This window comes from Schistocerca nitens, chromosome 9 (assembly GCF_023898315.1).
Source record: "Schistocerca nitens isolate TAMUIC-IGC-003100 chromosome 9, iqSchNite1.1, whole genome shotgun sequence".
In the NCBI taxonomy this organism is placed as follows: Eukaryota; Metazoa; Arthropoda; class Insecta; order Orthoptera; family Acrididae; genus Schistocerca; species Schistocerca nitens.
Window position 1 is genome coordinate 37586696 of NC_064622.1, and position 22115 is coordinate 37608810.

The 22115-nt window shown below is 41.9% G+C and overlaps 1 protein-coding gene across 1 annotated transcript; it reads right to left on the minus strand.

Moving 5' to 3' along the window:
* Positions 1-366: 366 nt before the first annotated feature.
* Positions 367-13599, minus strand: LOC126203317 (uncharacterized). The gene is made up of 2 exons (XM_049937583.1): positions 13476-13599; positions 367-940 (listed from the first exon to the last, which is right to left on the minus strand). Exons 1-2 carry the CDS (start codon positions 13584-13586, stop codon positions 467-469), a joined length of 585 nt encoding a protein of 194 aa, XP_049793540.1. The 5' UTR covers positions 13587-13599; the 3' UTR covers positions 367-466.
* Between the last annotated feature and the right edge of the window lie 8516 nt (positions 13600-22115).

Below are 22115 nucleotides of genomic sequence, written 5' to 3' on the forward strand. Positions count from 1 at the left end.
TAATCCACGCACGTTGTTCGTGTTTCCTGAACAAGATGTTAGGGCGCTTGAACTGGCCTCCTGCACTTTCAGACAGTACACACAGCAGTTGACTCAAATACAGCCGTTGCCCGTCACTGCATTACTGTAATTGGCCATCTGCTGTCGGCCACATACTTCATGCTACAGCGATGTTGTCACTACTTTTTATCCAAGCTGTGTATGTGCACACAATTTACATTTCATTTTTTCCCTTGTGAAAAGTGAAAATGGTGATGTGTTTTTATTGAAGTATTTCTGTCGTTGGGGGATTTCACTTTTAAAAACCGTAATATCTGATCCATCAATAACTCGTTAACAAAGATAAAGGTTTATAAATATGAGACATTATGAAAGCACAAACTCAATTTTATTCATGCAAATCGCTTCACATACGCAACTGCGTAAGACATCGTATAATGAATCATCTGATGGGCTCACTGGGAGCTCAGTAGTATGTAAACAGATACACACCACCCAAAGGGGGGCCGAAAACATTTGCGCTGGAGTAGCCTCCAGGCTGATAGTCACTGCTAAGTACGTTCACAGGAGGATATCCACTGCCTGGTACATTCACAGGGAAATGTCCGCTGATATGTACATGCACAGGTGGGTTGCAGCAGCGAGGTTCATTCGCAAGGGGATAGCAGCAGCTGGGTGGATTCACAGGGGAATTAATACTGCTGGGTGGATTCACTGGGGAACTTACACTGCTGGGTACATTCACAGAGGGGTAGCCGGTGTTGTTTACATTCACATTGGGGTTGAAGCTCCCGGTGCCGAAGTTCACATTCCCCACTCCGACATCACGCCTGTCATTAGGCTGGAACTTCTCAGGTGGCCACTGTTTGGTGCCGGTAGCGGTGGGCAACACAGCGGTGCTGGCGGCGGCCAATGCGCCCAGGATCACCATGGCGAACACCTGTGGGCCAACAAGTACAGACTTACGGCTGATTAACACTAGACATCGACGGAACTTGGCGGAAGACGGCAGGGGATGCCACCATCAAATGATTGTCTGTTCCAGTCAGGTAGAACATCAAGTCAATGTCACTTCGCCATACCCAACTATAGAGACTTAAAAGTGAGGCAAAAAGTAACAATTTGGTACACAAATTAAGTAACTTGCAGTGTAAAATACAATAATAGCAAAAGAAAACTTCATATCGGATAATATTTATAATGTTTCTGTGGTAAACTGTTGAAAAATGGAACAAAACGAAAAATTTCATCCAAATGTTTAGAAATATCGAAAGTTACTTAGCATTGGAAATATAATACATGTACAAAACAATCAAACAACATTTATAAGGCAATAAATTTCCGATATTTATCGTATTCATTGAATTTTTTCTTTCCAAGTATTGAATAATGGCAAAAGAAAGTGTGTTTCTCTCCTACGATTGAGCTGACTTGTAACTTTAAATGCGAACATTTTGGGTTAGGCTTTACCGTGACTATTACTGACATTAAATGAAACAACAAGTTCACTGTTACCAGTCACAGTTTATTTATCTCCATGACGCGTTTCAAAGGTTTAAGCCTCCATCATCAGGTGGATTTACATTTGTTAGTATGACATTGGTGTGTGTGTGTGTTGTGTTACGATTTTTTGGAGAAACTTGTGGCACTGTGTAGTGGATAAAACAAACCACTATTTCAGAACACAGTTTTGGGTTTCTTTTGACAAAAAACTAAACGTCTATCTAACGGTAAATAGAAAATGAGTAAAACAGGGTACCTCCAGAGCTCACAGGTTCCTTTCGCTGTCGTAACACATCACATGTATACTGTCACACTTTGTAAACAAATAAGGCGTCTGGCAAATATTGGGTGCAAGGCTCGTGTAGCAGAAGAGGAAACGTTATCGCAAAGTAGAAAGAGTATACATCGTAACAACATTATTGCAGAATAATATTTTCAAGGATTTGGAGGCGTTTGTTTTGAGGTGTCGAATACATGCGTTGGAATAAATACGTCATGTGGTATATAAATCCGATTTTGACAAGTTAAAGTAATTTAAACTTCATACTTGTTTATATGATCTGGTGAAATGGTCAAAATTTAAGTACAATAATCATATAGGCTACTGCGGTAAAATTACACATAAACAACAATTTTGATTGTGATTAATAGATAGATGTGAAAGGCTGGGGGCAGAGGGAGAGAAAGAAACAGTGAGAGGGAGAGAGAGGGTGGAAAGAGCGATTGTGTGGGAGCAAACAGTTTCAATATGCAAGGAAGTGGGATACGGTAGTATTAAGGAATGACGAGATATGGTTGAAGTTCTCCAAGGCTATAGATCCAGCAATAAGGAATAGTTCAGTAGGCAGTACAGTTGAAGAGAAATGGACATCTCTAAAAAGGGCCATCAGAGAAGCTGGAAAGAAAAGCTTAGGCACAAGAAAGTAAATGCGAAGAAACCATGGGTAAGAGAAGAAGTACTTCAGTTGATCGATGAATGGCGGACGTACAAAAATGTTCCGGGAAACTCAGGAATACAGAAATAGAAGCCTCTGAGAAATGAAATAAATCGGAAGTACAGGGAAGCTAAGGCGAGATGGCTGCATGAAAAATGTGAAAAAACCGAAAAAGGAATAGTTGCCGGAAGGACAGACTCAGCATGCAGGAAAGTCAAAACAACCTTCGGTGACATTAAAAGCAAGGGTGGTAACATTTAGAATGAGACGGGAATTCCACTGGTAACTACAGAGAAGAGAGCAGATGGGTGGAAAGAATACACTCAAAGCCTCTATGAAGGGAAAGATTTGTCTGATGTGATGGAAGAAGAAACAAGAGTCGGTTTATAAGAGATAGGGAACCCAGTATTAGAAGCAAAATATAAGAGAGATATGGAGGATTTAAGATCAAATAAGGCAGAAGGGATACATAACATGCCATCAGAAATTCTAAAATAGTTGGGGGAAATGGCAACAAAACGACTATTTACGCTGGTGTGTAGAATGTATGAGACTGGCGACATACCATCTGACTTTCGGAAAAATATCATCCACACAAGTGGACTGCAAGAGCTGACAAGTGCGAGAACTGTCGCACAGTCACCTTAACAGCTCGTGGTTACAAGTTGCTGACAAGAAAAATATACAGAAGTATGGGAAAGAAAACTGAGGGTATGCTGGATGACGGTGAGTTTGGCTTTAGGAAAGGTAAGGACACGAGAGAGGAAATTCTGTCGTTGCGGTTGATAATGGAAGAAAGACCAAAGAACGATCAAGACACGTTCATAGAACTTCTCGACCTGGAAAAGCGTTCGACAATGTAAAATGGTGCTACATGTTCGAAATTCTGATGAAAATAGGGGTAGGCTATAGGGACAGACGGGTAATATACAATATGTACAAGAGGCAAGAAGGAACAATAATATTGGACGACCAAGAAAGAAGTGTTCGAATTAAAAGACTGTAAGCAAGGATGTAGTCTTTCGCCTCTACTGGTCAATCTGTACATCGAGGAAGATATGATGGAAATAAAAAAAGGTTCGGAAGGGGAATTAAAATTAAAGGTGAAAGGGTGTTAATAATGCGATTAGCTGATGACATTGCTATCCTGAGTGAAAGTCAATTGCATGATCTGCTGAATGGAATGAAGAGTCTAATGAGTACAGAATATGGATTGAGAGTGAATCGAGGAAACACGAAAGCAATGAGAAGTAGGAGAAATGAGAGATACTCAGCATCAGGACTGATGGTCACGAAGTAGATGAAGTTAAGGAACTCTGCTTCCTAGGCAGTAGAAAACCAATGACGGTCGGGGCAAGAAGAACATCAAAAGCAGACTAGCAAAGGCCAAAAAGCCCATTCCTGGCCAAGAGCAGGCTACTAGTATCAAATACAGGTCTTAATTTGTGGTAGAAATTTCTGAGAATATACGTCTTTATTACAGCATTGTATGGTAGTGAAACACGAAGTGTTGGAATACCGGAACACAAAAGAATCGACGCATTTGAGATATGGTGCTACAGACGAATGTTGAAAATTGGGTGGGTTGATAAGGGAAGGAATGAGATGGTTCTGGGCAGAATCGGAGAGGAATGAAATATGTGGAAGTCACTGATAAGGAGAAGTGACAGGATGATAGGAAATCTGCTAAGACATGAGGGAATGACTTCCATAATACTAGAGGGAGCTGTAGAGGGCAAAAAATGTAGAGGAAGACAGAGATTGGAATACGTCAAGCAAATAATTGAGGACGTAGGTTGCAAGTGCTACTCTGAGGTGAAGAGGTTGGCACAGGAGAGGAATTCGTGGAGGGCCGCATCAAACCAGTCAGAAGACTGATGACAAAAAAAACTCCATCATGCAGATATTCCAAGAACTCTCCACACGACTGTACAGAAACAGACATGAAACCCTTAGAGATAGCTAAATGTGAACCCTTACGTTAGAGTAATCGCAATGGCGATGGCCTTGTAAATGTTAAAAAGAAATAAGTACTCTCAGACGGACTGTCTAGATAAAACCAGAGGGATTTCCTAAAACTTAGAGGTAGCAGTAACAAGTCGTTGCATTCTGTCGCCTTCATGTTGGTTAAGATGAGGATGTGCGGCGGCGAGGTGTAGGCAGAATGCTCGTGGATCGCTTCTGTGTCTTCACCTGGAGGCGTCTGCTCATTTATACTCCTTCGGCCTCTGGCACTGACCTCAGAGTACTGATCTGTCGCTCTGGTGGTGATCTGAGAAGGGCGGAAGGGGGAGGGGCGAATCGATTTGGAAGGCATTTATAATGGAATTGGCTTATATCCTGAATAACAAACCTTTTTTTTACGTGTAGTGTACAAAATATTTATTGATTTGAAGAATACAACGCGAAATATGGAACCATAATTAGTGTCAGAAAAAGCTCATTTCTCTTTGACTTTTGAACTGTATTGTGTTTGTGAAAGTGCTTTTAGTCTTTAACATATTCTAGATAACGCGATTTAACTTAATTACTACAATTCTTGTATAGTTCTCAAAATGTTAAAATTAAGCCGGCCGGGGTGGTCGAGCGGTTCTAGGCGCTACGGTCTGGAACCGCGCGACCGCTACGGTCGCAGGTTCGAATCCTGCCTTGGGCGTGGATGTGTGTGATGTAGTTATGTTTAAGTAGTTCTAAGCTCTAGGGGACTGATGACCACAGAATTTAAGTCCCATAGTGCTCAGAGCCATTTGAACGTTTTTTTTTTTTTTTTTTTTTTTTTTTTTTTTTTTTTGTTAAATCCATACCTCCATGCAAGCCCACTGGATTTTTGCCACTGAGCACCAGGCATATCTCATAGCTTCTGAAACGCTTGATAACTCATAATGACGCTATCATTTAGATGCTGTACGACATAGAGACATCTTGCACTTACGTGTACAACGTGGTAGGCTTTTACTGAGGCTAGATTTGATTATGATTTTCGAGTGTGTATGCTGGAACCTGGTACTTATGGCAGAAATAGAAATAAGAATGAAAAAACTGAAGTAGGCGACCATGATGAAGAAGTGGGATTTAGAGAAGATAAGATCCAACAAAGAACAAATTACAGAAATGCTGTCTCGGGACTTCCTAAACACATTACGAGACAAAGAAGCACCTGATAATGCCAACGAGTACTGGAATATGCTGAAAGAAGGAATCATTAAAGCAGGACAGCAAAATATAGGATATGTAAAAGGGAAAAGGTAAAAAAAAACCATGGGTCACACAAGAAATGATTTCCAGTATGGAGGAGAGAAGGAAATTGAAAAACAAGAACACTGAAGATGCAAGAAAGATATACCGAAGGTTAAATAACGAACTGCGAAGAGAAACAGAGCAGGCTAGGAAAAAATGGCTAAAAGAGGAATGTGATGAAATTGAAGAACTAGACAGGAAGGGAAGATACGACTTACTATACAACAGAGTAAAGACTATGACATGGGAACAAAACAGAGCAGGAAGTGCTACAATGGAAATTTTGAGTAAAGACGAAGAGGTAGTGTACAAAGATCGTGACGATGTCCTCCAGAGATGGGAAGAATATATAAAAGAGCTATATGACACAAATAGCAAACCAGAAACTCTGGAACCTGAATCATACTACAGTGTAAGTGATGAAGAGAAAGGACCGACCATCATAATGGAAGAAGCAAAGTCTGCCATTGCTGCAATGAAAAATGGCAAAGTAGTAGGTACAGATACAATACCGGGAGAAATACTAAAATGCTTGAACCACAATGGAATAAGAGAAATATTGAGGTTATGTAATAAAATATATGACAGTGGTGAATGGCCTGAGGACTTTTTGACAACAGTAATGATTCCATTACCGAAAAAACAAGAAACCAAGAAATGCAGCGAGCACAGGACAATCAGCCTCATTTCACATGCAGCCAAAGTGATGTTAAGAATAATTAATAAAAGACTTGAAAAAGTAATAGAGGAGAATCACGGCGAGGAGCAGTTTGCCTTTAGACGGAATACGGGCACCAGAGATGCAATAGGGCTCCTACGAATCTTGGGAGAAAGGTTTATTGAAAAAGGAAGAGACCTATATATGTGCTTCATCGATTTAGAAAAGGCATTTGACAATGTGGTTTGGGACAAGCTGGCGACTATTATGAGGGAAAAGAGAGTGGACTGGAAAACAAGAAGACTTATAAACTCATTATACCTTAATCAAAAAGTTTCAGTTAAAGTGAGAGGAGAAAGTACAAACTGGATCAGACTAGGGAAAGGAGTAAGACAAGGATGCTGTTTATCGCCTACTCTTTTCAACCTGTACTTGGAAAATATGATTGACCAATGCTCATTAGATGACAAAGGAGGAGAAATTGGAGGAAGAAGAGTAGGGTGCTTGAGATTTGCTGATGACATGGTCCTTCTAGCCACAGGGGAAAGAGAATTACAGGATTTGGTGGACACCATTGCCACTAACGGAAAAAATATGGAATGAAAATTAACACATATAAAACAAAAGTATTGGCGCTAGGAGGAAATAAGGAAATAAAAATTATGCTGAATGGAGAAACACTGGAACAGGTGCCAAATTTTAAGTATCTTGGAAGCAGGATAGACACCGACTGGAAGTGCACCACAGAAATTAACACAAGGATAGCAATGGCAAAAGAGGCGTTTTATAAGAAAAGGAGAATCTTCTGCAGCGGTCTGGACAGAGAACTGAGAAAGAGACTCATAAAATGTCTTGTATGGAATGTTCTTCTATATGGCGCTGAAACATGGACTATGAGGAAAAAAGGCAGAGAAAAGCTGGAGGCTTACTAGATCTGGACATCGCGGAAGATGGAAAGAATAAGTTGGATGGAGAGAGTAAAAAATGAAGAGGAACTGAGAAGAGTGGGAGAGAAAAGACAGTTACTAGATGTAATAAAGAGAAGAAAAAGAAATTGGATTGGGCATATATTAAGAAAGAATGACGGACTGATAAAAACTGTTTTAGAAGGTTATGTAGAAGGGAAAAGGAAGCGAGGAAGAAAGAGATTCCAGATAGTGGATGACATGATGGACGGTACAACATACAGCAGCCTTAAGAAGGAAGCAATGGATAGCAGAAAATGGAGAGGCAAAGGACCTGCTAATATAGCAGATAACTGATGATGATGATGATGATGCTGGAATACAAGTGATGCTAGATGACGTTGCACGTACAAATATTATAATATCTGCGCTGGTCCGAACTAGAAATTGCTCAATTCTCTCTTTGAAGGGGGAGCACATTTGTTACTTCTTCACGCTGGAACGGCTGAACCGATTTCGATGAATTTGGGATGGAGATAGCCTGTTCTCTGAATTAACACATATGCCACCTCGTATTCTGACAAATGAAGACTTCTATGTGAAAGAGCAATATTGGGGCCAAGAATGAATCGGTGGGAAACATCAGTAAGAGACTTACTGATCGAGTGCCTGGTTCGGCGACCGGCTACACGTCAGTTGATACAGCGGTGACAAGAGACGACGCAACTACGTGTCCTGCAGAGTTTGTACACTCACTAGAGCTGGCAAGGGCGCCGTCCGATAAGCAGGAGCTGAAGGTGCGTGTGCTTTCATTACGGATGAGTAACCTGGATGTACCAAGAGTGCAATGGCAGCAGGTTGCGCGACTTGGAGCTGAGAAGAGATATTGCGCAGACCACCGTCATCACCGTCAAAGAAGAGGTGGTATATTTTTACCACGAATTCCTATCTTCCAGACAAACTTGACTTCGCAGTTCAAACACTAGGAGTTTCCCTTGGAAGTGGCCTTTTCGATCACTCGTATAAATTAGGGCACATCATGTTTTCCGCACAGATAGCTCTGCGTTGGCGGCTTGCACGTACTGAAGCCAGAAATCTCAACATACACACAAGGAACAAAAGGTCAAAAGGTCTAGGATGTTTCCAGAATGAAATTTTCACTCTGCAGCCGAGTGTCGGTCTAGGATGTTGTTTACAGACATATTACCGTAGATTTCTGGCTCCTCCGTGCTAGATATTTTGCAAACAATAGTGAATTTACGTACTACCTTTGCTGGTACACTTTGTAATTCGCTACTCGGTCGCGTAATTTTTTGTATTGAGTAAACGAGTGTGTTGTGAGCGGCATTTATTCAGTCAGATACTTCAATCGTCTTAAAATTTGGTGTGTTTTTTTTTCGATGTCGCTCGGTTTTTTGGGGCGAAAGTAGCTCGCATCTCACAGTACTTCCAACAAGTAACGTTTATGATGACGCATTCGCGTGGATAGTAAGTTTTTGCACAGACATTTCTTTATAAATAACTGCTCAACCGCGTGTAACATCAAGGACGCCAGCTAGTAAACAATAAGAAGATGAGTGGGCGCAGCGGAATAAAACGTTAATATCTGATGTTAGCAGACGACAAAGGCAGTGACAAAACTTTCCGCCCTAGAAATCGCGACTCTGTCGTCCTGTGCGTCGTGTCCCGTGCCGATTTGTTGCCTGACCTTCTGAATGCTGCCATTTGAAACGAATTGTGCAAAGTTTTGGCATTCTGTCAGATACGTTACATCAAGCGTGTATTGTCGTTTAAGCAGACTCCTTGCTAATATGAGTCCTGCACTGTAGAAAACCCTTATATTTTCATTTCTGCAAAGAATACTGCAAGGCATCGGTATTGTAAAGTGCGTGCATTCACCAAAAACCTGTTTCATTCAAGTCACAAGTGAATATCGTCCCAAGTTAAAGTAAACGTTCTTTTACTTTAAACAAGCAACTGCTTTCAGCTGCAGTATCGTCATGCGTGTATCTGTGACAGATGTTGAAACTGAAAACAATTATGTGTTTGACGCCAATGGAACTTTCCTTTCCCTTTGGTAGTTCTGTGACACCGTTCTAATACTCAGTTTCTTCCGATGACACTTTGTGTTCCAGAATGATCATCGCACTTGGTGTGAAGTGCTCACAGAAATGATACTCTTTAATAGATCAGAGGTCTGCCTTATGTATATATATGACTTCGACTTCTGCATCTAAGCTATACGGTTCATTATTAAATGTGTGGCAGAGGTTACTATGTATAGTACTACTGCATATGCTCGCCCGGTTGGCCGTGCGGTCTAAAGCACGGCTTTCCGGGCGGCAAGGAACGCCTGGTTCCTGGCACGAATCCGCCCGGCGGATTTGTGTAGAGGTCCGGTGAAGCGGCCAGTCTGTGGATGGTTTTTAGGCGGTTTTCCATCTGCCTCAGTGAATGCGGGCTGGTTCCCCTTATTCCGCCTCAGCTACACTATGTCGGCGATTGCTGCGCAAACAAGTTCTCCACGTACGCATACACCACCATTACTCTACCACGCAAACATAGGGGTTACACTCGTCTCGTGTGAGAAGTTCCCTGGGGGGTCCACCGGGGGGCCTAACCGCACAATAACCCTGGGTTCGGTGTGGGGCGGCGGAGAGGTGAAGTGGACTGCGGTAGTCGTCGTGGGGTTGTGGACCACTGCGGCTGCGGCGGGGACGGAGCCTCTCCGTCGTTTCTAGGTCCCCGGTTAACATACAATACAATACATTACACTACTACTGCATATAATTAGTCTATTCATTAGGTATGTGGTAATAACTGTTACTTGTTCAGTATTATGTAAAATATTACGTACCTAGTTTTATCTTTACAGTCTCTAGGATGTATATTAGGGTCGTTCTGATGTTACTGATAAGAATAAAAATACACATTTCTTAAGCGTCCTGGAAGATTACAACTGTCTGCCACACAGTGATCCATACACTTTCTAGCCTCTGTAGCTAAAAATGTCCCCAAGGATATTACTTTGGCTGTGGCTGGAATACCTACCTTTTACTCTCTTCATTTCTGTTTGGTTTTATAGACACAATGCTTCGTACGAAAGTGTAATACTTTACACATTTTCGACTGTGTTCTGAATATGTACTTTTGTGTTAAATAAAAGCTTGAAATACATTATATGTCAATTAATACAACGCGATATTATCAGTATTCGTAGATTTATTGGGATTTTTGTCGACGTACGACTACATTATCACGTATCGGTGTCAATACCAAATTCTCATCATATCTATTACTAGAACATCCCTAGGATCGATACATAAAGAGCTGAAGATTATTTTTAGTTTCTATCAAGACTGATAAAACTCGAAATTTTTGAAGTAACTTCTCTAAAATTATATGTAATTTTTTGACTGAATGTCTACCCGTTTACATCTGCAACATTTCTGTTACTGACACCCATACGAATGAATCGAACCCTGCCATTCGAGTTACTTGCAACTGAGACTGTATGGCCACTCCACTTCCTACGTCAACATATAGTTACTCCCAAATATTTTTGTGATAATACCGACCCTAGTTGTGAACCATTAATACAGTAGTTATCGTATATCACAATCTAAACTTCTGTTACACGCAGAGCTGTCTAATTCTGCATACCAAGACCTAAATGTCACTCTTTGTACCAGGCTAACACTGCGCCATCATTGCATTGAATACGGCTAAAATTTTAGTGGATGGAATTTCCTCTTATAATACTCTGTAGCCTGCAGGAACACCACGTGTTTCGTCTTGATACCGTACACTGCACAACTATCTACGAAAACTGCGTTGTAAAAGGTTCGGTGGTGGTCTCTAGAAATCATAGTTCAGCGATCGAAGAAATAATTTCACCATACTCAAGAGAACAAGTGGATAAGTAATAAAATTCTTCTTTTGACTTACAATGTGGATGCAGTACTATCCAGGTACAAATAACAATCTCAAAGTTACGCTGGCAAAAGTTTTCTTGAGTTGACTTCAGTATGCATGGAGGATCAATATGTTAATGTGAATATATCTTTTAAATAGAATGGTTTATCATATAAGATTTAATGGTTGCGACAAAACGTGACCGTTCTGTTTTGGCTTACTGAAAATAATATGTACTACACAACTGCTCCAGGTACGGCCTTTGGTAGCCTGTTAGTAATCTTCAAACAAGTAAACTTCGAACTATCATACAAAAATATTTTTTACGTAACTGAAAGTTATCTTATGCTGTGTAGGAAGGTTATGGAATGACTTTGATCGAAAGGGTGATGCATTGGTTGAAACACATGAACTCCTGTTCAAGTCGCTGTTGAAAGCGCTAGATTTTTCAGCTTTTTTGGTGGGTCACAACGATTTCTTTGAAATAAACACATACCGATCAGAGCCTGTAATCCGCCGCAAACGACCTGCTCGTGGACGGGACACTAAGAACTAATCTTCGTTCCTTCTTTTGAAACTGGAATAGAATACCTCAAGATTGACTGCATGCGATAAAACTTTTGTCAACAGCTTCCCAAAAATTTATATTTAATCTTACTTTCAATACTTCGTGGAATATGCAAATGTCAATGGAAATATCGTCTACAGGAATGTAAAGAGTTTTCCGTCCCTGACGTACAAATTAATTTACTGTGTTATCAGTCGTTCCAACTGGTTAACATTATAGACTTACGGCAGATCGAAAAAATGAATACATTTTGGTTTAGTGCTCAGCACTGATGCAGTTTGGAATGTAAATGAAGTAAATCTGCTCTGCAGATCGTAATAAAATAGAGACTGAGGTCGGATACGGGAATATTTGAATTATAACTACATTTCGTTATAATCGAAGCGAATGTTCAACAAAAGCAAAAAAGTTATCGTTTGTCGCCAGGAGATGTGTAACAGACCCAGCAACATTCCCAGTATGTGCGAACGATTTATCCCTTATGTCAGCCTTTACTTTCAGATAGTTCATCTACGACGATACATTCAAAGGAAAGTATCGTCTCTCCGTGATTCGATGAAAATGCACAACTTCTTGAACGGTATTACTGCTTCATGCCTGAACAATTCTCTTTAAAAGGGAATAAGTAAGTGATAATGTCCACAGAGATTTCAAAAAAATCTGGTAGTATATGGTTAACATTCATTGGTTGACGTGTGGACTATCATAGCGGTAAAATTCAGTATCTAGGGACAAATACCATCAACCGGAATGCAGTGAAACTAAAATATAAAATCCTTTGCGGAGGAGGCAAGTAGAGCTCTTAGACTTGTTGGGAGGATCTTCCCAGAATCCTGACAGGTTAGTATAAAGTATATAGATACCCTCTGGTAATGTTATGAAAATGTAATGTAATAATCGTGAGATTAGATATTTCCTGTGCAAAAGCATGCTGTTTAAATGGTACATCTCGCGCAGGAACAGCTAAAGGCAAGAAAAGTTATGGTTCATGTGGAGGTTTAGAGAGAGAGAGAGAGAGAGAGAGAGAGAGAGAGAGAGAGAGACAGAGAGCGTGTCACTTTTGGGTCGTTTCACTCACTATTAGACTGTGAAAGGGAGTCGCTAATACTGTTATTTATTACTATCCGTGAAGCAATGTACACTGACTTATGCTGTATATACGCACATGCAGACATACTAAGAGTATTAAAGGGGAGATAGGGTAAGTGACTGGGTGTACTACAAAATAAAATTTCCTAGTAGATTAAGAGCGTACGCCACACGGGGAATCGAACCCGGAAGATGGCCTTTCATGTTCCAATGCTCTTACCGAGACATCGAGGCAAGATATAGTATCCAACCTCACATTACCCATTCTGCCAGTAAATATCTACGACTTTCCATTCTTCAAAGAAGCTCTTTTTGATACCTTGTCGTGCTTGTATTCGTAGAAGAAATGGGTTAGCTAATGCGCAGGAATAGTTTCTAGAGTGAAGCATACATGTGGATGTAAGAGGAGCACTAAAGACTGAAAGAGAGCGTAGGGACCGACTGGAATACGATAATGATAGTAGATGTGATATGTACACAGTTATGAAACACCTGATAATAAATAGGTAAATATGAGATCCGACAGTCAGAAGAATGATGCGTTTACAAATATAAAGAAGAAAGTTTCTTCCACAGAAACAAAGCTACCAGAAAGGCCACATAGACGAAACCATTGGTACGTCTTAAGCAGAAGGGTAGTAGCACGAAGTCGTGCTCGTACTTACAGCGTTCATGGTGCTGGGTAGCTGAGGATGTGCATCGACGAGCTCTACGACGAAGTGAGGTGGAGCAGCAAGTGTGTCTTCCTCTGGAGGCGTCTGCTCTTTTATACTCATTCGGCCGCTTGTACTGGCGTCGGAGGCCATGTTAACTTGTCGCCCCAGTTGACAACCACGGAGGGCGGAGCTGAGAGTAACAAATCGCTAACGGGATGTTGTTTACCTTCTGAACTCCGCACTGCTCGGTGGAGGACCGGTTCTGACCTACTGAAAAGAAACTGAGACAAAAACACTTCGTTGTACGATTACACGATTGTAAAACGATCACGGAAGCAGTTACTTCTACAAATTACCTAGGAGTATGTGTACGGAGCACTATGAGATGGACCATCCACGTGAAAATAACTGCAGGTAAGGTAGATGCCACACTGAGTTTCATTGGAAGAGCCCCCACGGCTTGCAGTCCATCAACAAAAAAAGTGGCATACAGGACTCTCTTTCGACTAATACTTGCACGTTGTTCGTCAGGGATCAGTACTAGGCAGGACAGATACAGGAAATAGAGAAGATCCAAAGAAGAGCAGTACATTTCGTCATAGTCCTCACGACACGCTCAGCGAACTCCAGTGGCAGGATCTACAAGAGAGACGTTCGGCGTCACGGTGTTGTCTGCTACACTACTGGCACTTAAAACTGCTACACAAAGAAGGAATGCAGATGATAAACGGGTATTCATTGGACAAATATATTATACTAGAACTGACATGTGATTACATTTTCACGCAATTTGGGTGCATAGACCCTGAGAAATCAGTACCCAGAACAATCATCTCTTGCCGTAATATCGGAATTGAGTCAAACAGAGCTTAGATGGCGTGTACAGGTACAGCAGTTCATGCAGCTTCAACAGGATACCACAGTTCATCAAGACCAGTGACTATGTGCTGGCCATGGCAGCAGTCGAACATCCAGAACGGCGTTCCGTATTACCCTGCTGAACCCACCGATTCCATATTCTGCTAACAGTCATTGGATCTCGACCAACACGAGCAGCAATGTCGCGATACGATAACCTGAAATCCCGATAGGCTACAACCCGACCTTTATCAAAGTCGGAAACGTGATGGTACGCATTTCTCCTCCTTACACGAGGTATCACAACAACGTTTCACCAGGCAACACCGGTGAACTGCTGTTTGTGTATGAGAAATCGGTTGGAAACTTTCTTCAAATCAGCACGTTGTAGGTGTCGCCACCGGCGCCAACCTTGTGTGAATGCTCAGAAAAGCTAATCATTTGCATATCACAGCATCTTCTTCCTGTCCGTTAAATTTCGCGTCTGTAGCACGTCATCTTCGTGGTGTAGCAATTTTAATGGCCAGTAGTGTATTAAAATTCCGAGAGCGAACGTTTCTAGAAGAGTCAACCAATAAAGTCCATGAAGATAAAATTGGAGAGATATTCGGGACTACACAGAAGTTTAACTGCTGTCGTTCTTCCCGTGAACTAGCTGCGACCGGAACAGGAAAAGCGGAAGTGCCGCCAGTGCGCGAAGTACCCTCCGCCACAGAGTTATAGTGGCTTGCCGAGTACAGCTGTAGATATAGACATGGGTATTAAGTCACAACGGCCTTCGTGGCTAGCGTCGAATTCTGAGTAGCAGAAGCTGGGAATCTGTAAGGGGTTACATCGCAATTGTGTTCATGGGAGATACACTATGAAATCAGAAGTATCCGGACACCCACAGAAACAAACGTTTTTCATGTTAAGTCCATTGTGCTGCCACCTACCTTGAGGTACTCCATACCAGCGACTTCAGTAGTCATTAGACATCGTGATAGAACAGAATGGGGTGCTCTGCGGAACACACGGACTTCGAACGAAGCCAGGTGATTTGGTGTCAATTGTGTCATAAGTCTGTACGCGAGATTTCCGCACTCCTAATCATCCCTAGGTCCATTGTTACCGATGTGATAGTGAATTGGAAACTTGAAGGGAAACGAACAAAAGCATACTGGCCGACCTCGTCTGTTGACTGACACAGACCGCCGACAGTTGAAGCGGGTCCTAATGTATAATAGGCAGACATCTACCCAGACCATCAGACAGCAATTACAGACTGCATCAGGATCCACTGCAAGTACTACGACAGTTACATGGGAGGTGAGAAAACTTGGATTTTATGGTCGAGCGGCTGCTCATAAGCCACACATCACGCCGATAAATGAGAAACGACGCCTCGCTTGATGTAGGGAGCGTACACATTGGACGACTGAACACTTTAAAAACGTCGTGTGGAATGATGAATCATGGTACACAATGTGGCGATCTGATGGCAAGGTGTGGGTACGGCGAATGTCCGGTGAACGTCATCTGCCAGGATGTGTAGTGCCAACAGTAAAATTCGGAGGCGGTGGTACTACGGTGTGGTCGTGTATTTCATGGAGGGAGCTTGCACCCCTTGTTGTTTTGAGTGGCATTATCACGGCGCTGGCCTACATTGGTTTTAAGCACCTTCTTGCGTCCCACTGTTGAAGAGCAATTCGGGGACGCCGATTGTATGTTTCAACACGATCTAGCACCTGTTCATAATGCACGGCCTGTGGCGTAGTGGTTACACGAGAGTAACATCCCTGTAATGGACTGGCTTGCACAGAGTCCTGACCTGAATCCAATAGAACACCTCTGGAATGTTTTGGAACGCCGACTGCGTGCCAGACCTCACCGACCGACATCGATACCTCTCCTCAGTACAGCACCCCGTGAAAAATGTGCTGCCATTCCCCAAGAAACCTTACCGCACCTGACTGAACGTATACCAGCGAAAATGGAAGCTGTCATCAAACACCACAGTGAACTCCAGCATTACCAGTGGAGGGTGCCATGAACTTGCAAGCCATTTTCAGCCAGGTGTGCGGATACTTTTGATCACATAGTGTATACAGTCATCACACCAAGTATGGAGAGCGCTACAGATTTATAAACGTCAGAACAAAGAAGAGGATGTGGCCTCCAGGAAGGCAGCCAACCTGCTATACAGTGTCGTCAGGAACAGTCGGGAATGTCTGTAACTGTGTTGCAGGACCTGCAACAGGCGGTCGTGAATTATCCTGCTAAAATGTAGGAGAAATACTTACCATCACGTTTCCGACTTTGATAAAGGTCGGATTGTAGCCTGTCGCGATTGCGGTTTATCGTATCACGACATTGTTGCTTGCGTTGGTCTAGATCCAATGACTGTTAGCAGAATATGTAATCGGTGGGTTCCGGAGGGTAATACGGACAGGCTACTATACGACCTTTATCAAAGTCGGAAACGTGATGGTAAGCATTTCTCCTCTGTACACGAGGCATCACAACAACGTTTCACAAGGCAACGGCGTCAACTGCTGTTTGTGTATGAGAAATCGGTGGGAAACTTTCCTCTTGTCAGCACGTTGTAGGTGTCGCCACCAGCGCCAACCTTGTGTGAATGCTCTGAAAAGCTAATCATTTGCATATCACAGCATCTTCTTCCTGTCGGTTAAATTTAGCGTCTGTAGCACGTCATCTTCGTGGTGTAGCAATTTTAATGGTCAGTAGTGTACCTCCGTTAAAACGAGTTGTATTCGTGTTCTTCCTCATCAGCACTGAATACTTGTCTTTCGTGAGAATAATGTACGTAGCAAAATCAGGTGAACCCAGCAGTTTTTAAAAACCATTTTGCGTCATATGACTTGAAAGATCATTCAAGGAACTCAAAAAACAACACAGAAAATTTAAGAAATTGCAAGTTTACATTATATAACGCACACTTTTCACTTACAATAATCGTTTTACAACATTCATTTCTGTAGAATCAAAAGATGGTTTCATTGAATGAACACTGAATTTTATTTCTTCCTAAGAGATTTACTGGCAACTGGGTATCATGGACGGTCTGCAACAACAATGTCTATAACGAACCGTTTCCCACTTTCGTCCTTGGTGAGACTGTTACTGTAGTCCTGAATGAGTTCGGCACCGATTTCTGAAATATTATGCATAACAAACATCTTCTTAAGTTTTTTAATTGCTGTAACGTGACTCATATTTTCTTGTTCGAGGGACTTTGTAGAGAAAATCGGTATTGACAGAAAATTTTCTGGAGAGTTACAAATGTTGAAAGTCAATATTTGTAAGAGAAGAAAGATAATTTTGTGTATATTGCTCCTTGCCACTTGATTTTTTTTTCTTTTTTCTTAATCTTCGCCATTTTTTTTATATTTCCAAGATAATTGTGGCTACAATTGCACCGACTTTCTTTGGAGCATTGCCATCCAACAAAGCTGAGGCCACAGTTTCTGCAGCTAAGTACCAGAAGCGATTTTAGAGTTTTTTGCATCTGCCTTACTGATTACTGAATCAATATCGCTATAACTTATCTGTTACTCCTGGATACGGAATTATGATAATGTGCCTTAACTGCTTCTACTGACTGAAACGAGGCACGGACGTCCACGTGTCCAAGAAAAATACATACTCGTGTTAATGATTTCTTATACATGACAGATAAGTGAAACTGATATTGACACACATGTAACGAATGTATGTATGGGCTGTGCCATCCACCTAGAATAACTTACAGCTTCTTGAATGCGAAATGGTATACCATTATTTAAAATACCGTCAAGGAAGATTATCTCGCTGTTGTTTTTCCGAGTGAACTTGGTTTTCTAGAACACCGAGACTAATAGACGGTAAGTCATCAGGTCCTTCATTGCTACAGGTTATGTAAACTTTCTTGTCGACTTTCGACAAAATTACTGTACATGTTTCGTGTATGGAGTGGAAGTTGTGGCCATCAGTAAGAGGAGAAAGGTCCTCAAGACCATTTCAGAAATGTGATGATGACGAGAGAGGTGTAACAAGACTTACGTGAACAATTGCTCCATACTGGTAGAACTACAATTTACTCATCCCGTATCACTTGCTATCGTATCACAGCAAAGTGCCTCAATTTTGTCAGCTGTGCCCCACCTTTCTGATGCCTGGTGAACAGCCTTGACCTGATCTCCTCCGGAAGCTGTTAGCATTTCAGTTAAGCCCAATAACTGATCCATGCCTTAAAAGGTTGCTACTACTGCCAGTTGATTTTGTTTTTTAACGCCTTTGGGCACGGGGAACAACTTTCCGTGCCAGTGCAACACAAAATTTAGAAGCAGACGATCGGATGTAACTATCGCCACGAAACTCACTGACGGTACCGCAGTTGAAACTTCCTGGCGGATTAAAACTGTGTGCCCGACCGAGACTCGAACTCGGGACCTTTGCCTTTCGCGGGCAAGTGCTCTACCATCTGAGCTACCGAAGCACGATTCACGCCCGGTCTCACAGCTTTACTTCTGCCAGTATCTCGTCTCCTACCTTCCAAACTTTATAGAAGCTCTCCTGCGAACCTTGCAAAACTAGCACTCCTGAAAGAAAGGATACTGCGGAGTCATGGATTAGCCACAGCCTGTGGGGTGTTTCCAGAATGAGTTTTTCACTCTGCAGCGGAGTGTGCGCTGATATGAACTTCCTGGCAGATTAAAACTGTGTGCCCGACCGAGACTCGAACTCGGGGAGTTCGAGTCTCGGTCGGGCACACAGTTTTATTCCGCCAGGAAGTTTCATATCAGCGCACACTCCGCTGCAGAGTGAAAATCTCATTCTAGTACCGCAGTTGTCTCTTTTTTTGCTTTGTTTTAAGTGTTCACGGCTAGGCTGCAGTATTCTCCAAAGCAGTAAAAGGATGATGCCACTTTCGCTCCCACCTAGCCATTACAGCCATCTTTATTAACACTACTAATGTTTCACTAGTAATAAAATTATGGCATGTATTATATGTTAAGATGTGGACAAAAGTGTTAAAGCTGGAGTATTAGAAACAAGTATCGTTAATAATGAAACTTTATTTAATAATAAAGATAATGAGAAACTGCGTAGCAAAATTCACACAGCAAAAATTCAAAATCTCGCGGTCGATGAGGGTCGTTTTGTAGTTGTTCGGTTGAGCTGAAATTTTGGACATAGCGTGTTTTTCATTGATTATAACAAGTAGAAGCGTAGAAGATAAACAATTCGAAAACTGAAGAAACGGTTTCGCCCTAAGTAGATGTGACACCACCTCATGGCTTCGTCATGTGCAGCAGAGTTGAGGAGTACGCTGTTCAGTGTTGTACTAACAAGGCAAACTCCCCATCGCATGCCCATCAGATTTAGTGGTAAGGTGGCCTAGTGAACAGCCAACGAGGAACTGATCATGCGTGAAAAGAAGAAGGTGTACTGGACTGTGAAAAGAAAAGCAGGATAGAAAACGTGAACAGTCAGAGGAGAAGAAGTGCAATGTAGAGCAGCCTGTAACAGCGATGGAGTCGTGGTTAAGTGGTTACGGCGTAGGGGACCCAAGCGCGCGAGTGGTGATAAAGCCTTTGTCGTGCCAATTTTTTTCGTTTTATTCAAATTTGTGTCTGCGTCGTGGTGTAACGTCCGTTTACAACAGCCAGGTGTAAGGTAGAGACCTATAATGACAGTTGATTCTGCACAACTACCCTGTCCTGCAGTCGAAAGGAAGTGGGTTTCGAATGGGAACCGCAAACGTTTCCTTACAAGGCCACAATTCAAACAAATCCTCCACCGGAAAGCACGTCTGGTGTTTCGTACACGGCATTAGTGACAGCACATGTACCATACGATAAAAATCGCTTATGGACCCACCTAGTTTGAACGACTGGTAAGTCAGTCAGATATCCTCCCTCCTTGCCCGACACGGGTGTTCTTATGAATGTGCATGTGATCACTCCCAAGGAAATGATGCAAACATGATAGTTTGTCACATAAGGTGCAGCAAATGAACGTAACTATTTCGCAATCAGACAGCTTCTCCATGCTCTGTCAAAATATATATATCTAACGTTTTAGAAACTGTGTTCCGTTTTGGAAGTCTTGACTCTTGAATTCCTTTGTTGTAACGTAGGTCACATCCATTTATTTGTTCTTTTCATTTCTGTGAGACGAAAATGTGGTATCTCGCCTGCTCTCACTAGTCATGACATTTACGTGCGACAGTAACGTATGCCTGCCACATGACTCCTTTTCTATGACAACAGCCAAACTACAGAAAGAGAACAAACATTTCAATGACCGGACGGACAGTTCATAACCTTGTAAAGAAAAAAGTTTACATGCATTAACGGCACGTGGAAGTTTTGAACACGGCTGGTCCACTGGGTAGTCCAACACGGTGACCACTTACCCAACACACAGCTCATTTTTCAGGCTGTCCTTGGACCGTTCACTGTTTCTGTTTCGCTGTTTTTCACAGTTCAGTACACCTTCTTCCTGTTTTCACGCTTGATCTGTGTTCAGTTCGTGACGTGATGTTCACTGGGCCATCTTACCACTAAACTTGAAGGGGGTTGAGGTGGGGAGTTTCGCTTGTAAGAAGCGGAATGATTAGTTCTCCGTTGCTAAGGTTTCCCACTTCGGTTAGAGTTGTTGTATGCAATGAGTTGTCGTTAGTGTTTGCTTTCTCTTGTACGGACTGCCAAGCTGACTTCTGCGTGGTTTCGCAGTCGGTTTAGTGGAGCATGTGCGTCTAGTTAATTTGGTATCACGTTTTCATACAGTAATTTTCGATGGCTTGCCTGTGTTTCCGCATTGACGTCTGATTTGTGATTGGTGGTTCTTGGTTTTCTTTGTATGTTCACCGCTTGAAGTACTATTTATAATATTTGTCTTCTGTTTGGGCCACCGGTCGGACACCTTATGTGTTTCTAGTTGGTACCAGGCCTAGGGAAACAGGATTCGGCTCGTCTGCGAGTGCTTTCACAGTGAAGTGTGGTTACTAATTTGGAACGTTAACTTTATGTTTGTTTTGTGTGTGAACCGTGTGGGAAGTCGTGGACCAATAATTAATTGGTCACATGCTAAGTAGCACCAACTGTCAACTGAGATCTTTCAGCGGTGAAATTCAATGAATTCTTGTATTGATTTCTTGTATCTCTGATTGCAACATCCCTTATGTGTTTAGTGATGAATTAAATATACATGGAGCTAGGTACTAAATACTGCACTACTGAATGTGGAAGTGTTTCTGAGTTCTAATTTCTCAGCTGTCACATCACATTCCTCTGTGGTCTTCCAGTCACCAAGGACTTTATAAAATCGCCAGCATTCGTTGAATAAATATCAATGCACAGAGTGCCCTCACACTTAATAAGATCTTTAAGTTTTTTTAAAATCCGGTTGGAACACGTCTAATGTTATGAAGTCAATTGTCTTATTGTACTGGTGTGTCACGTGTCCTCTGTGTGTTGTGCAGATTCATGTTTTATCTATTGTACGTCATTGATGAGTAACCCATACTACTACATAACACAAGTTGTTGTTTATCATTGTTTCCAAAAATCTCCAAAAGTACTTAACTGATTCATTTCAGATTTGTGCACCGTACTCTAATGAACGTTAAGACGGGCAAAGTATGTGAAAAAGTTATCAAAAAATCAGGAAAAGTTCTTGACCAATTTAGTTCGAAAATACATAGACTACATATTTCATTTACGTATAAGAAGATGTCGAAAGGTTCTCGACCCATTTAGTTGAATTTTAAATTTAATAAACATCAAGTCGGATCCCTTGCACAAT

Bases quoted from the DNA above. Each gene is read 5' to 3' on its own strand.
- LOC126203317 (XM_049937583.1), bottom strand. From the start codon at position 13,586: ATGAGTATAAAAGAGCAGACGCCTCCAGAGGAAGACACACTTGCTGCT. The intron at 941-13,475 runs GTAAGTACGAGC...GTTGGCCCACAG, and splicing joins TACCCAGCACCATGAACGCT to GTGTTCGCCATGGTGATCCT.